Here is a 17,359-nt window from a genome sequence, read left to right on the forward strand (position 1 = left end):
TTCTCTCCTGGTTTTTATTTCTTGTTCTTAGTTTTTTCCTGAAAATAAATGCACAGCAATATTGTTTGCCAAACTGGTAGTGTTAACTTTATTCAAGGTGACTATCAGGAGTATTAGTTGTTCAATATATTCATGTTTTGTGAATAGAGACAATCTATTGTGATGACACGTTGTACATCTTACCTGGACAGGACAAAGGTTATTAAAGAATCTGTCAGCACTATTCAAGGATATTGAGATAAAACCCTGTTTGCTTCATGGAGATCTTTGGAGTGGGAATATTTGTTCTGATAGGAACAGTGAGCCTGTTATACTTGATCCTGCATGTTATTGTAAGTTTTAAAATTTGCAATTGTTTTGGTGTATTCTTTATATTGCATCGTAGGCATCACTTACTGGTTTGTCATATTAGATAGCTTTGATCATGAGGAACCAAATAACAATATGACTATATTACTCAAAGATTTCATATGATTAGTAAACTGCTGCTCTTATCACTCTGACAAGTAGGTCATCTTAGAAATTACAGTCTGTGATAATGGGGAAGTACAAGAAAAGAAAGGATATAGATTGCCATTTTAGTTGATACTTATCAAAAATCTATTTGAAGGTTTCCTAATTTAGGCTTTAGAAAGCGTGGAAAAGTTCTATAATAAAATTGCATTGCGCATCAGCCAACTATTCATAGCATAGCAGTTTTAGTTAGCTGTTAGAAGTTATTTCTCAGGCAAAACTTTGTAAAGGCTTATAAATAAGTGCCATTTGCACTTAGATTGGGAGTAGTGATATTCAGTATGCCTATTTTTCTTTGCTAAAATTATTTTTCATGTTTTTTTGTGTATGTGTTTGGGTGAATCAAATTCCTTTTCTTGAAAATAACAGGCTTTGTATAGCTAATTTCAGTGAATCGTAGTCATTGCAGCTTTATATGCAGTTTCCATTATTTTATTTTCTTAATCTTATGTGCATCCTTTAATTAAACCCATTCAATCCTTGTGTTGTACTCACACTTCTTCGATCTCTACTTTTAGTTGGGAAAGTGTGCACTTATTAGATGCTATAGGTTGTTTTCTTTAAGTGAAAAGACATAAATATCCAGAAGTGCTGATTTGGCGCAATAACTAGAAAGATAGTCAACTTTTTCATTTCTTTTAGTATGTATGTTTAATTCCAGAGTTAAATTGTATGTATTGTAAAAAGCTAGAGGTTGTGTCCTTAGGTTTCAAGGTTTCGTTTTCTTTTTTGTTATAGGGAGCTTTTATTTCTAATTTGAAGCAAGGTTTATACACACACTATTTTGTTATATGTTGCTTTGAAAGGGGTAAAATAAAATGCTAACAATGTCTAAGCTCCATGATTTCCTCTGTGTTGTAAAATTATCAGGTGGTTATACAAATATTTGTTTGTATTGAGTTGTTAAAAGTTAAAACAATTCAATATATTTAGGGGATTGGTCAATGGAGGAATAACAATCCTATAATATAGGATATGAAAAATCATATATATATAATTCATATTATGAGTGTGTGAATGATAATAGAAGCAAAGTGTTATTTGTGTAAAATCAATCTTATAGGCTTCTATAACTCTTCCCAATTTCTCTCATAGTACTAAAGCACTATAAGTGTATCTTGTGAAGTGGATTGTGTGGAAGAGAAAAATGTGACTGAGGCCGTCCCAAGTGTGAAGATTATTTTTTTTTAAGATTTGGTGGCAGAGTTGGGAAGAAAAATTCCACTTTAATCATCCAGATTAGCAAAGAAAGGTGTGAAGATTTGGCTCACGCAAAAACAATAAAGGTATCAATATTAAGATCTTTTAGCACATAGATTTAGCAGAAATCAGCAATGAAATTTTTTGATGATATTTCTTCCATTTTAAGCAGTATCAGATAGACATTGTACATGTCTATTTTAGGCTAGGCTACTTTCAATGAGCTTCAATAGGCTAACTAGCATTTCTTCTGTTTTATATTGATCTTTGGATTGAAATGTTGTTGTGGTGAGCATGGAATCAATATGATTGAAGGAAGTCTACTACAAAAGCACAAAGACACAACTTGAGAGGAGAAAAAGAAGTGCCAACTATATTATATAGAATGGCAAGGTATGTGATGGAGGACCATCCATGGTGGACAAGAGATCTGTTGTGCGTATAGCACACACACCCCGTCATTGACAGGGACCCCTGTTTTGAGTCTGGTTTGCCCGCGTAGTAGGGGAGAAATGAAGGAAGCGTTCAATGCTTTGAAGTAAACCTCGCGTGAGTTGCCTTAGGAACCCAATTTCGCTTAGTAGAATGAGCAAAAGGATAAGGTTTGGAAGTTTAATGCCCTTTGAAAATCTCGCAAAATAGTTAAATCGCCGAAAATGATAAAGCTTCACAGTCTTGCAAACTCGGCTTGTAAGCCGAAAATGAAACAACAGTTGAAAGTCGCGCAAATGATACCTTTGGGCCGAAAATGTAATAATTCTCGAAAATCATTAAAATATGCTTTTGGGCCGAAAGTTGTAATGTCCCCACTCTAGCAGATTGACCAAGCATATGTGCGTTAGCCTAGCTCTACATGGTCCCGAGGGCTAACGAAGGGTTTAAAGGGATCCTGGAGTGTTTTGGCCTAGTCATTTCTAGTTTGGGCCAAAACGAAGTTGATTTACTTAGTTTCAGGCATACTTACTATTTTTAGTAAGTCAACAGGACACAACAGAGGCTAGTTTTGGTGATTGGATTTGATACTCCTTGGCGAGAGCTTTCCGACGAGCTATCACTCACGCTATTCGGAGTCCGATTGCTAATACATTTTAATGCCTGAAGTTTTATTAAAGTAACATTTAATTTAATTGTAAAATATTAAAGTGTTACTTTAATATTTATTTTATGGAGATATGTGTAAATCAAAGGGGCAACCAAGGGAGACATAAGTGAATATTTTAATATGTTTTATATTGAACATGTTTTATCCCACATTGTTTGAGTGAGTTGGGTCGCCCCTTGGAGAAAGAATAAAAGGGAGCTTTTGTGGCTTCATTGAGAAGGGGGGAATATGAAAAGAATTTGGTGTGTGAGTTGCAGATCCGTTCTTGGCATTAGAGGACGTCTATCCTCTCTTGTGACATTCTAGACGTCATTCCCTTGGGGTTTGGCCTTTGGAATCCTTTGCGATCAGCTTCATTTACAGGTAGATTGGGTGCATTTTTCAGCCACAGGCAGCAGCATTATTTGGTTGCATTTCCAGCTACAAGCAGCAGCATTATTTGGTTGCATTTCCAGCTACAGGCCGCGACACTATTCACGCGGGTACTATTCACGCGACACTATTCACGTGGGTACTATTCACGTGACACTATTTACGCGGCACTGTTCACGCGGGTACTATTCACCTGGCACTATTCATGCGGCACTATTCATGCAGCACTATTCATGTTACTGTAGCAGCAGAATTAGAAACTTTTGTTGGAACATTATGTCAAAATGCTGGAGTATTTAGTGAGTTGAAAATAACCTGCTTTGTATTTGAGTTTGTTAATTCAAGAAATAATATTATAACAGCAGTAGTTCAATTTCCAGCTTGCCTATTATTGTAAATTCTTTTTAGTTCATGTTATGTGGTTTCATACCTGTGCAAAGACTTAAAACAAAAAAAAAAAAACATTGAAACATTAAACGGAGGAATAAGGAATTGGCTGCAAACTGTTTGACTAAATTCCTATCAGCAGTGGGGTTAGTTTTTGGGCATTCTAGGGTGTCCACTACAGTGGTATCAGAGCAGAAGATTCTGCCATCTTGTGGGAAACTTTCACCAAAACATATTGTAGAAATAAAACAGGTCCAGAATGTATGATTGAGCATGCGACAGGGGCATTATAATTTTCGCAATACCAAGGCCAGACAAAATAGAAATCCGGATAGTCAGAGTGAGCAGTCTAGTTCATCCGTGCAGGTGGACATAGAATCCAGTCATACAGACATAGAGGAAATATTCTTCGATCAGGACAGCAGTATGGGTGACCGAGATGAGAGGAATATCGTTCCAGATCAGGGGGAGGTAATGTTCAGACAGTTACTGGGTACGTTAGAGCAAGGGCAGCGTATGCAGCAGGAGCAGAATAGGCGAATGGACATGATGTTGCAGCTTATGGCTAGACAGATGGGCGTTAATATTAATCCAGGTGATGCCAACAATGGAAACAATAACAATGGGGGAAACGATAACAATAGGGGCAATGATAATAATGGAGGCCGAGGCAACAACAATGGCCCTGAGAATAACATTAATGGTAATAATGGACATGGCAACAATGGGATTGAGGCGGATAACTTTAGACACATTGCACACCCAGCTCGAACAACGAGCTCGAGACCTCTTCTACCCACCTTTCCACCTAGGGATCCGGTTCAACCAGTGAACGAACCGCAGATTACTGAGTTATAGGGTCAGTTCAGGAGGGACTGGGAGGCCAGTGGACCCGAGTTTCAGGCGGATATTTCCCTCAGAGATTATATGGACTTGAGGATGAGACATATGCCTAGAGCAGGAGGGAGGAATCAGAATTTTGAGCTAAGAAAGAAAGTTGGAAAACTTTCCTTGCCTTATTATGATGCTTCAGGGAAGATGACTGCACGAGCTTGGGTGCAGAAGGTAGATACATACTTACAGCTTAATCCTATGCCTGAGGAGGAGGCTATCAAGTATGCGGCTATGCATTTGGACGACGTTGCGCATGAATGGTGGCATCATGGCATGGTGACTCTGGGGCATAATCAGATTACATCCTATGAGGAATTCACAGAAAGATTGATTGAGAGATTTGACACTAGGGATCCCGAGTTACATTTCAAGGAGCTAGCATAGTTAAAACAGACAGGTTCGGTGGATGCTTACATCGCCGAGTTTCAGCGGTTGTCTGTACTTGTTACTAATATCTCTCCTAGGAGATTGGTGGTGTTATTTTGTGATGGGCTTGCTGATCCATTACGTGGTTGGGTGAAGGGACATGATCCACTCACCTTAGCAGAAGCAACTAAAAAGGCACAAGATTTAGCCCCTTCGGTATACAAAGGAAAATACCATTCAACAGATTCTTCCTACCGCAAGGACAAAGACAAAAAACCATTTCAGAAAGAGTATAACAAACCCAAAGAAGGATCAAAAGGACTAGACAGTGAAACCTTGAATGAACTTCGAAAGAAGAAACTGTGCTTCCAGTGTAGAGAGCCTTGGGACTTATCTCATAAATGCCCTCTCAAGGCTAAGGCAAATCAAATGGAGTATTTTTCAGCAGAGGAGTCAGAGTTAGAGGGGGAGGATCAGCACTCCGATTCAGATGAGAGTAGTACTACAGAGAGGAGCAGAACTACTGAGGATGACAGATCATTGGCACGGTTAACCGGGGCTCAGAAGGCAATCACCTTTAAGGTGAGAGGTACTATCCAGGGACAGAAGGTGATTTCCCTTATTGACACTGGGGCTACGCATAACTTTATTGATACACAGTAGGTAGCCAGGAGGGGCTTACAGACAGAGGAGCATGATGGTTTCAGAGTCATGGTGGCTAATGGCCAAAAGCTATTATGTACTCAGAAGGTTTCGAATCTTCACATTAGATTTGGAGATGGTTATGAGTTGGAGGATGATTTCTATGTTGTGGACATGGGAGATTACGACGTCATCCTCGGTATGACATGGATGGCATCGCTGGTTGAGTTCACTTTCAATCTAGCGAAGTTGGAGATGAGGTTTCAGCATGAGGGTAGGACTGTTGTGCTCAGGGGACTTTCAAATGGGAGTTGCAGGGTAGTGTCTTTGAGGAGAATGGAGAGACTTTTTCGACATAATGACATAGAGTGGGCAACAGAGTGCTTAGTTATGCCAGCTTCACCGGAGCCTCGAGTGAAGAGTCATCCACCAGATATACAGGAGATACTTGACAGGCATGCCAAGGTATTTGGTGATATTCCTCATGGGGTTCCTCCCGATAGGGGTGCGGAGCATGTTATTGAGCTCGAGGAGGGAGCCAAACCAGTGATGATCACTCCCTATCGTCGTCCTAAGAAACATAAGGATGAGATAGAGAAGGCAATTAAGGAGTTGTTGGAAATGGGGCACATCAGGCCAAGCAAAAGCCCATTTGCTTCAGCAGTTGTCTTGGTTAAGAAGAAGGATGGAACAATGCGCATGTGCATTGACTACAGGGCCTTGAACAAAAAAACCATTAAGAACAGGTACCCCATTCCACGGATAGATGAGCTGATAGATGAGCTACATGGGGCATGTGTATTCACAAAGATAGATTTGAGATCAGGGTATCATCAGATCAGTATGAGAGCAGAGGACATTGAGAAAACAGCTTTTCGGTGTCACTATGGTCATTTTGAGTTTTTGGTTATGCCATTTGGGCTAACCAATGCTCCTGCTACTTTTTAGAGTTGCATGAACCAGGTGTTTAGGGGGCAATTGAGGAGATACGTTTTGATTTTCTTTGATGATATTTTGATCTTTAGCAAGACATGGGGGGAGCATTTACAACATCTTGAGGAGGTGCTATCTATTTTGGAGAGAGAGTCCCTGTATGCCAAGGAGTCTAAGTGTGAGTTCGGGATGACAGAGCTTTTGTACCTTGGTCATATTATCAATGCAAAGGGAGTTCGGGTGGATCCTGAAAAGATTAGAGCTATTGTTGATTGGCCCACACCTACGAACCTTACTCAGCTTAAGGGGTTCTTTGGCTTATGTGGTTTTTATAGGAGATTTGTTAAGGGGTTTTCTCAGACAGCTGCTCCCTTGACAGATCTTACTAAGAAGGGGGCCTTCATGTGGACAGAGGCAGCACAGAGGTGTTTTGAGCATTTCAAGCAGGTGATGTCTTCGTGTCCAGTTCTAGCTCTACCAGACTTCACGAAGCCCTTTGAGCTTCATTGTGATGCATCGGGTGATGGGATTGGAGCAGTATTGATGCAGGAGAAGCACCCCATTGCTTTTGAGAGTAGGAAGCTCCGAGGTGTGGAGAGGAGCTATTCTATTTATGATCGTGAGATGTTGGCCATCATGCATGCCTTGGCCAAATTCCGATCCTACTTGGTTGGAGGGAAGTTTGTGATCAAGATTGATCACAATAGCATAAAGTATTTCATGAGCCAGCGAGACTTGAATGACAGGCAGCAGAAGTGGGTCACTAAATTGCAGGCTTATGACTTTGACATTGAGTTTGTCAAAGGGAAGAGGAATGTAGTAGCTGATGCCTTATCCAGAAGACCTCACATTTGTGCTCTTGCAGAGATTACAGGAGATTGGAGGGATAAGATTATAGCAGAGTATGTCGGGGATACTTGGGCGTCTGGTTTGATTTCAGGTACTACGCAGGATGATTGCTATGAGGTGATAGATGGATTGATCAGATTTCAGGACAGAGTTTACTTGATTCCGTCATCACAGTTGAGAGAAGCGATACTTAGGGCATTTCATGATGCACCTACAGCTGGGCATCTGGGGGTCTTCAAGACCTATAGGCAGATCCGAGAGCGATTCTCATGGAGAGGGCTCAAGGATGATGTTTAGAGGTATGTCAAGGAGTGTGCAGTTTGCCAGCAGAATAAGGGAGAGCACACGTTCCCTGCAGGTTTACTACAGCCCTTGCCCATCCCAGATAGGAAATGGGAAAGTATTTCAATGGACTTTATCACTGGGTTGCCACGAGTGCAAGGGAGGGATTGCATCTATGTGGTGGTAGACCGCTTAACGAAGTTCGCTCACTTCTTTGCTATTCCATCCACTTACACAGCAGCACAGGTGGCAGATCTTTTCTTCAGAGAGATATTCAGGTTACATGGGCTACCTAGATTCATTGTCAGTGATCGGGATAGTAAATTTATGAGTATTTTCTAGCAAGAGTTGTTTACGTTGTGTGGCACAGATCTTACACCCAGCACTAGTTATCATCCGCAAACAGATGGGCAGACAGAGATTGTGAATAAATGGGTGGAGGGATATTTGAGGAACTATGTGACTACACAGCGGAGGGCTTGGGTTAGATGGTTGCATATGGGAGAATACTGTTACAACACTACATATCATATGTCCATCAGGATGACACCCTTCATGGCACTTTATGGTTATGAAGCACCAAGCTTCATGGATCTGGTTTTGGGGGACAGCAGGGTGCCCAAAGCGAAAGACTTATTGCAGGATAGTCAGGATATCCTGAGAGTGCTCAAGGAGAACATATAGCAAGCTCAGAATCAACAAAAGTTGTATGCTGATCAGCACAGGGTAGAGCGCAGTTTCGAGGTAGGGGATATGGTATACTTGAGGCTACAGCCATATAGGCAGTCATCTCTCAAGAGGAGTGGGGCAGAGAAGCTAAAGCCTAGATTTTATGGTCCCTACAGGGTGATTCGCAGAGTGGGCGAAGTCGCCTATGAGCTTGAGCTTCCAGAGGGCAGTCGAGTACACAATGTATTTCATGTGTCTAGGCTTAAGAAAGCTATTGGTCAGAGTGTAGTACCTTCTACAGATTTACCCCCTTTGGATGAGGAGGGGAAGCTCGTGTTAGTACCTGAGGCTATTCTGGACACCAGAGTGAGGAAACTCAGAAACAGGATAGTGAAGGAGTATTTGGTCAGATGGAGAGACCTGCTGGAGGAAGATGCTACATGGGAGAATGAGCAGGTGATACAGCAGGCTGGATTGAGATTGCTTGAGGACAAGCAATTTCAAGGGGGGCGGACTGTAATGTCCCCACTCTAGCAGATTGACCAAGCATATGTGCGTTAGCCTAGCTCTACATGGTCCCGAGGGCTAACGAAGGGTTTAAAGGGATCCTGGAGTGTTTTGGCCTAGTCATTTCCAGTTTGGACCAAAACGAAGTTGATTTACTTAGTTTCAGGCATACTTACTATTTTTAGTAAGTCAGCAGGACACAACGGAGGCTAGTTTTGGTGATTGGATTTGATACTCCTTGGCGAGAGCTTTCCGACGAGCTATCACTCACGCTATTCAGAGTCCGATTGCTAATATATTTTAATGCCTGAAGTTTTATTAAAGTAACATTTAATTTAATTGTAAAATATTAAAGTGTTACTTTAATATTTATTTTATGGAGATATGTGTAAATCAAAGGGGCAACCAAGGGAGACATAAGTGAATATTTTAATATGTTTTATATTGAACATGTTTTATCCCACATTGTTTGAGTGAGTTGGGTCGCCCCTTGGAGAAAGAATAAAAGGGAGCTTTTGTGGCTTCATTGAGAAGGGGGGAATATGAGAAGAATTTGGTGTGTGAGTTGCAAATCCGTTCTTGGCATTAGAGGACGTCTATCCTCTCTTGTGACATTCTAGACGTCATTCCCTTGGGGTTTGGCCTTTGGAATCCTTTGCGATCAGCTTCATTTACAGGCAGATTGGGTGCATTTTTCAGCCACAGGCAGCAGCATTATTTGGTTGCATTTCCAGCTACAAGCAGCAGCATTATTTGGTTGCATTTCCAGCTACAAGCAGCAGCATTATTTGGTTGCATTTCCAGCTACAGGTAGCGGTACTATTCATGCGGCACTATTCACGTGGGTACTATTCATGCGACACTATTCATGCGGCACTATTCACGTGGGTACTATTCATGCGACACTATTCATGCGGCACTATTCACGTGGCACTATTCACGCGGGTACTATTCACCTGGCACTATTCACGCGGCACTATTCATCTGGCACTATTCATGTTACTGTAGCAGCAGAATTAGAAACTTTTGTTGGAACATTATGTCAAAATGCTGGAGTATTTAGTGAGTTGAAAATAACCTGCTTTGTATTTGAGTTTGTTAATTCTGGAAATAATATTATAACAGCAGTAGTTCAATTTCCAGCTTGCCTATTATTGTAAATTCTTTTTAGTTCATGTTATGTGGTTTCATACCTGTGCAAAGACTTAAAACAAAAAAAAAAAAAACATTGAAACATTAAACGGAGGAATAAGGAATTGGCTGCAAACTGTTTGACTAAATTCCTATCAGCAGTGGGGTTAGTTTTTGGGCATTCTAGGGTGTCCATTACAAAAGTGACCTTCTAACCCGAAAACGCAAAAATGAGAAGTAAAGGTGTTTTAACTTAAAAGTTTGCAAAAAAGCCTTTTAGGCCGAAATCACTTAAAAATTTGCAAAAAGACCTTTTAGAACGAAATCACTTAAAGTTTGCAAAAAGGCCTTAGGTCGAAATCACTTAAAAGTTTGCAAAAAGGCCTTTTAGGCCGAAATCACTTAAAGTTTGCAAAAAGGCCTTTTAGGCCGAAATCACTTAAAGTTTGCAAAAAGGCCTTTTAGACCGAAATCACTTAAAATTTGGCAAAATGGCCTTTTAGGCCAAAATCGTGAAGATGTTAGAATAGAGGCGTTTTAATAACTTTGCAAAAGGCCTTTTTGGCCGAAAATCTAATAAGTCCAAATCCTCATAGGCCAAAATTCAAAAAATGCTTGGGGGTTTCAAATTGCCTAATATGCACGAAATTCCAAAGAGAGAGGCAAATGAGCATTTAAAATAAAATCTCACATTTCACCTCTATCAAGCGAAAAACATTTAAAGATTCATCTCACAAAGAGCTTCTCGAGCCAGACGTTAAAATTTAATGTCTGTTAAATAAATTTAATTAATTTTTCAAATTGATTTATTAAAGTGAGATTGGTTGTTCGCAGGTTGAAGGCATCGTCCCGAAGAACTAGGAGAAGGTCTGAAACGTCAAGGAGCCAGGTGCTGGAAGCTGAAGAAGAAGACGCAGGAACGCGATGCAGGAGAGTGAGATCGGAACCGAGCATTGGGAAGCATGTTGTTGTGCCACCAAACCACAAAGCTGAAGTCCACCACAAGGACCAAAGACCGAAGAACACTCCGAATGCGGCAAGTCTATGTATTCTCGAGAAATACACAATTGGATTTAATTCCAGAAGTTCGGTTTCTGAAAACTGAAATTGTTTTATTGTAAAACTGCCTGTGGGCTCCACTCAAGATATTTTGAAACAAAGGGGAAACGGGTCAGTTGTGGACAGTTGAAAGTCGCGCAAATGATACCTTTTAGGCCAAAATTGTGAAGATGTTAGAAGAGAGGCGTTTTAATAACTTTGCAAAAGGCCTTTTTGGCTGAAAATCTAATAAGTCAAAATCCTCATAGGCTGAAATTCAAAAAATGCTTAGGGGTTTCAAATTGCCTAATATGCACGAAATTCCAAAGAGAGAGGCAAATGAGCATTTAAAATAAAATCTCACATTTCACCTCTATCAAGCGAAAAACATTTAAAGATTCATCTCACAAAGAGCTTCTCGAGCCAGACGTTAAAATTTAATGTTTGTTAAATTAATTTAATTAATTTTTCAAATTGATTTATTAAAGTGAGATTGATTGTTCGCAGGTCGATGGCATTGTCCCGAAGAACCAGGAGAAGGTCTGAAACATCAAGGAGCCAGGCGCTGGAAGCTGAAGAAGAAGATGCAGGAACGCGTTGCAGGAGCGTGAAATCGGAACCGAGCATTGGGAAACGTGTCATTGTGCCACCAGAACACAAAGCTGAAGTCCACCACCGGGACCAAAAACCGAAGAACACTCTGAATGCGGCAAGTCTATGCATTCTCGAGAAATACACAGATGGATTTAATTCCAGAAGTTCAGTTTCTGAAAACTGAAACTGTTTTATTGTAAAACTGCTTGTGGTCCCCACTCAAGATATTTTGAAACAAAGGGGAAACAGGTCAGTTGTGGACAGTTATGTCCAACTACCGGATAGACTCAAATTGAATCCAGACAGTTGCAGGTAGTTGAGGTAGTGGTTGGATAGATGACTGAGAGTTTAATGGGCATGGGTTAAGGCTGCCAGCTTCTGGATGGCAGGTTGCAGCCCTTGGATGCAGTCAATCCTGCCCTTCGATTCAAAATTGTAAATTCTATAAAGGCGGAGGACTTTCTTTTATAAAGGGTTAGAATTTTGTAGTTAGATTTTAGAGTTAGAATAGGTTAGATTTTAGGCATAGCATAGAGATGCTGCAGAAATTGTTGTAATGGCAGCTGAAGCAAATATATGAACATTGAAATATGGTGTTTGTTGTCTTTGTTTTAGTTTGTTTGCATGGTTTCTTTTAGCTGGTTAATTTTAGAGTGTGAGGATTTTAATGGTGAAGTGTGGAGAGGTATTTGATGCATTTCTGGTTCATACCATTGGGGCTCTGTTGATTGTAGGTCATTGTGCATGGTTAGTCTGAACCCAAACTGTGCTTAGTTCAACTGCAAGTGTTCGTCTTAGGCTGCGCCAGAATTGGGTGCCTAAAACGAGTGTCTCCGATCTGAAAATCCCTAATCCCTTGGAGCTTGCACCGTTTTTGTCTAGTTGGGAGGGTATCTCTGGTGAAACAAGAACTGGTTTATCGAAATTTGTCTACCTGTTGCATCAGCTGTTATCATCCTTGTCCTTAGGCTTTCTGAACCCTTCCCTTTTGATTTTATTTTGTAGTCTGAGAATCACAACAGACCACCTTGTTGCAAAACGTAAGTCCCCTTGTGCTTCCAGCAAATCACATCGATCGTTGAGCTATCCTACAGTCAAGACCTGACAATCGAAACCTTGAGGTTGTCCCCATTGATCAATTGAAACAGCATTAGGGATTTCCTTATCTCAAGAGGGGATAGGATACTTAGCATTCTATTCTGCGTTGAACGGATGAAGTCGTAGTTCCGCAATTTTAGACACGTCAACAAGATCCAAATTCTAGCTACCGTTCAAGCACTTCACAGAGCTGTTGCCATATATGCTTTCAAAAGAAAAATTCGATAGTATATTTCTAGAGCTCATTTATATATATATATATATATAAAGACCCCCCCATCCCTCTCAAAATAAACTATATAATCTCCTAGTATGAGACGGTTTTCCTAATTCCATAAAATTTCATTTGCATTTCAATGAATCTCGTTTCAATTTGGGGCAAGCCAAATTTCAAGCTCGACCACTACAGTGGTTTCAGAACAAGTCCTTCAACTCAACTTAAGCCTGATGAAATTATAAGCCAACGGTGATAAAAATAATGTCTTCCTTGCTTAATAACCAAACACCTGCACAAACTGCTTTATACCGATGCCATAACTATTAAGCCTTTGATAAATTAAATAAAAAATAAACTTTCAAAGGAAGTCAATGATTATATATAAGCGATGCTAATGAAAAATATACTAGACTTGTAATCATGGCATGCAAAAATGAATTAGTAAAAGACCATATCAAAAGATTGGTCAATATAATTAATAATAATATCCTACGTTATAAGGGTGTTTATATATATATATATGCATGAGTGATAAAATGGTTAAATTCATAATTAAAATAATAATAAATTAGCTTGGAATACTAATTCCAAGACTAGAGTGGTGAAACCCTAAACATTTTCTCAGACCAAAACAGGGTTACTTGGCACAACATGTTGACGGAAAACAAGGTAAACGTGTGACAACTTGACTCAACTTATAGTTAGGGTTTTCAGATGGCATTGAGTTCCTCTTTCGCTATCTCCCGACTTGATGATACTTCCCCTCCCTTCTCAGAGGACAACGATCTGCACACTTGGCCAGTTCAAGTAGTTAGCCTGAAATCCTATCATTGCATTACTAACAACAAAAGTAAACATCTTAATATCAAATCATCAACATAAAAGTTGTGAGTCATCATTTCATCGCACTAAGCACAAATAATATTACTTAAATATAGCATAGAAACATCTAGGGCACAAGTAGCATTGCGTAAATATAGCATAGAAACATCTAGGGCACAAGTGGGATGTAACATCTTTAATCGTCATTGCATTTAAACACCTAAAGTCTACACAGATCCTTATTTGATTTGCTTCTTTCTTGAGATATATGATGATTGGCGAGACCCACTCACTAGTTTCCACCTTAAAGATTACACCTGCCTCCAACATCTTTTCAATTTCTTTGTGTACCTTGGAAGCGTAGTTGTTGTTCATCCAGTAGGGCCTCTTTCGTATGGGTTGTGCACCCGGTATTAGGGGGATTCTATGTATGCACAACTTTGGCGGTATCCCCTTTAGATCCTTATATGTCCACACAAAGGTGTCCTTGTAGGAGTATCTTGAACACAATCGCCTTTAGTACGGGTTTCCAGTTGTCACCAACCAATATCACCTTCGGGTTGTTTTCATCACCTGGATTCACCTTCTTCACATTTGGCTCTTTGTACTTTATGATTTTGTCTCTTTCAAAATGGTGGGTCGATGTGTCATCCATCCGTGCCACTCCTTCCTTACACTCTTCATACTTTGGGGGGAAAGTAGCACCCTTCATACCCTTATCAACTTCCTCAATCTCCCTGATTTGCAACATGTTGCACTCAGGGTGGAAGACCTCGTAGTCCTCCATTTGTTAATGAAACAACCCATTCAAAGAACTTGTTTCATCCTCCCAACAGTCTTCCAATTCGAGTACTCCTTTGTCATTAGGTTCCATTACTCTCCATACTTCTTCCATCCCAAACTCTCTATCTTTAGACTCTGAATCAGAGGATGTCAATTCTTCACTCACCACCTGATTCCTCAAATCAATGACATACTTCACTCGATCAAGAGTGTGTTTCACTTTCAGTTATGGTTCGACGTGGTAATGATCAACCAACCCCTCCTGAAGAGAGCATCGCATGCCTTCTCCTGCAATGGGATAACTATGAAATCCAGGAAGAAGTACCGTGTGCCGATTGTGACTTTCTATGCCATTAATGTCCCCAATGGCTTGATGCCATGCTGATTGGCACCCACCAATTGGAAGGTTGGAGGCCAGAGTGTTGGCTTCCCCAGACATTTCCATGTTTCCTTTGGTAATACATTGACGCTTGAACCTCTATCGACGATGGTGTTTGTCAACTTCCTGCCCATTATCTCCATCTCGACAATTGTCGGCTTCCTCCCAATGCTTACCACTAGTAGCATGAGATCAGTGGCCAGATTGCCTAAAGGTTTCATCATCAGTTCCTTTTGTGGTTTACATTGTTCCTGGTTGATTGTGTCATCACCAACTATATTAGTGATTGCCATTTTCAACTATGGCATGGTTTGTAGAAGTTTAGTTACCCTTACGGGTATTGTGGTTTGCAACACTTGTCTTACTATGTTCTTCTCTGACTCTAACCGTAGTGGAGTATTGGCAGCTTCATTTGAGGCTCTTCTTTCATCCGCCATTGTCGGTTCCACGTTAGCTTTGGCTTCCCAAAGTCTTTCTTTCTCCATACGAGGTTTAGGATATGTTGCTTTCTTTGTTTGCAGCTTGGTGATTGCCAACACTTCCTCATTTGGCTCTTCTATGGGCAACATATTCACCCCTTTCTGTTTTGGGTAGTCGCATCTTTATGGTTTCTAGGTCCACACCACTTGCACATGTCAACATTGTTTTGACCTCTTTGGCACTCTCGAGCGAAGTGACCCCATTCGTTGCATTTATGGCATTGGATCATGGGTCTCCCCTTCGCATCATATTATATCCTACTCCTTGTGCCACTATTATTGTTATTATTATTGTAGTGGTTGCTCCCTCGCCTGTTACGATATTTGCCAAGCGAGGCATCAGGATTGGCAAGTGGTTTTGGTGGTGTGGTTGGAGGGTTTGCTTGTTCCCCTTGGGCAAAGAGCACTTGTGTGCTTCTTGTTTTTAAGTTGTACGAGCATTCATTGATGGAATGTCCCAGTACTTGACAGATGTTGCAAAATAGTTTCTTCTTTGGATAGTTTGTTTTTGTGTGACCTACCTTACAGTTGGTGCACCACATTTCCTTGTTGTCCTTTGACCCTTCTTTCTCAGTCTTTAACTCTTTCATCATTCGTAGCATACCCTATGTGAGTGCTTGTATGGTTTTGGACTCGTCGTCACTGCTGCTATCCTTTGTGCCTTTATCTTGCTTTTTTCTTTCCCCATGATGTTTTACTTTCTCTTTTAATATCCATCGCCCAATTGTAAGCATCAACGTACGAGGATGGGGATACCACCTTCATCTTTTTCCTTAGCGAAGGGATTAGTCCCTCAATGAACCATTGTTTTTTCAACCCATTGGTTTGTTGGTTCTCCATTTTACTCAGGAACTCTTTAAGCCTGCGATTATAAGCTCGTAGCCTCGTACATTTTCGTGCTTCCCCTATTTGGTGTTGTAAATTTCAGCCACGACTTCATAGTTGTTCCTCAAGTGTTTAAATTTGTCCTGGAATGCTTTCTTCAGGCTATCCCACGAATCTGTGTTTTCTCTTCCAACTTTGAAAACCAGTTGATCGCCACTCCCCTTAATGTTGCAGGGAATGACCTCAACCAGTAGTCTTTGTTATCCTAGCTGCTTGCTAGCCATATGGTTTCACATGTATTGCAATGTCTTACAAGATCCTTCAATTAGTTATTGGTGAACTTGGGAAATTTCTGCTTGTCCACCATTGGACTCGTTGGGGTGGTCAACATTGTCCTTGAATGGTGTGTACCGTGTGCCCAGGACCAAATTGGTCTGTTTCGCTCTTGATGCTCCAGTGATTCAGTTGCACTCTCAGCCACGTGCGAGCTCTCGACACGTCCATCGTTTGTGTCCTCTACACCTTGGCTACCATCCTTGTTCTTGGACTCTCTCCTCACCGAGGTCTTTGGCTTAGGCCCCCCTATTCTCGGTTCCTTTGCTATAGGTAGGTTTTGAATATGGTGTAGATCGTTTTCAAGTATTTCGACAACCTCATCCCAAAGATTCTGTCCTACCCTACGTCTTCTTTGTCATGTACGAATTGTATGGATGGGCTACTTGCACTTTTTGTGGACTTACTCTCAGAGTCTCTATTCGACACTAAATGTAGGAACTAACTGGCTACTTGGTCTACAAGGTCCTCGCCTACTTCATTGGGGAGTGGTAGGTTCCTGGCAACTTCTTGCCTCTCCTTCCACATATGGGGTGTTGTACCTCTACATGGTCTCTCCTGACTAGGGTGCTGGCTAACACTTATACTTCTACTTCTTGTCGGACTTGGTGATTCCTCAATGATCCTCTGCAATCGTTGTTGTCATTCACTTTGTTCTTTAATCCAAAGAGACCTTCTCACGGATCCCTCTCCCTCACGGTTGTTTACCGTACGCATCCTTTCCTTATTTGGCTGTAGGGGCATTAATTGTTGGAATTGCTAGAGGTTTTCTGGCGGCTTGTATCACTCTCCTCTTCCTCCCTCTGGTTCCTTTCCTCGTATCGTTGTAGTATTTGTTGTTGATGCTACTCTCAGTCCCTTTCCTCTCGACGATCCTGTAGGTCAATGTTGTTTCATGCCAACAATCTTGGGAGTCTTCGGAGAGGGTCATAGACGGTGTCGTC

The 17,359-nt window shown here is 40.9% G+C and overlaps 1 protein-coding gene across 2 annotated transcripts in view; it reads left to right on the forward strand.

Annotated features, from left to right (window-relative positions):
• LOC131065062 (protein-ribulosamine 3-kinase, chloroplastic) overlaps positions 1–17,359 on the forward strand; it is a 206,644-nt gene that overhangs the window by 144,907 nt on the left and 44,378 nt on the right. For both annotated transcript variants that reach the window (XM_057999462.2, XM_057999461.2), the window contains exon 7: positions 192–332. In XM_057999462.2, the coding sequence (XP_057855445.1) occupies positions 192–332 (141 nt within the window). The remainder of the gene's footprint in view (positions 1–191; positions 333–17,359) is intronic.

Source organism: Cryptomeria japonica, chromosome 11 (assembly GCF_030272615.1).
Source record: "Cryptomeria japonica chromosome 11, Sugi_1.0, whole genome shotgun sequence".
In the NCBI taxonomy this organism is placed as follows: Eukaryota; Viridiplantae; Streptophyta; class Pinopsida; order Cupressales; family Cupressaceae; genus Cryptomeria; species Cryptomeria japonica.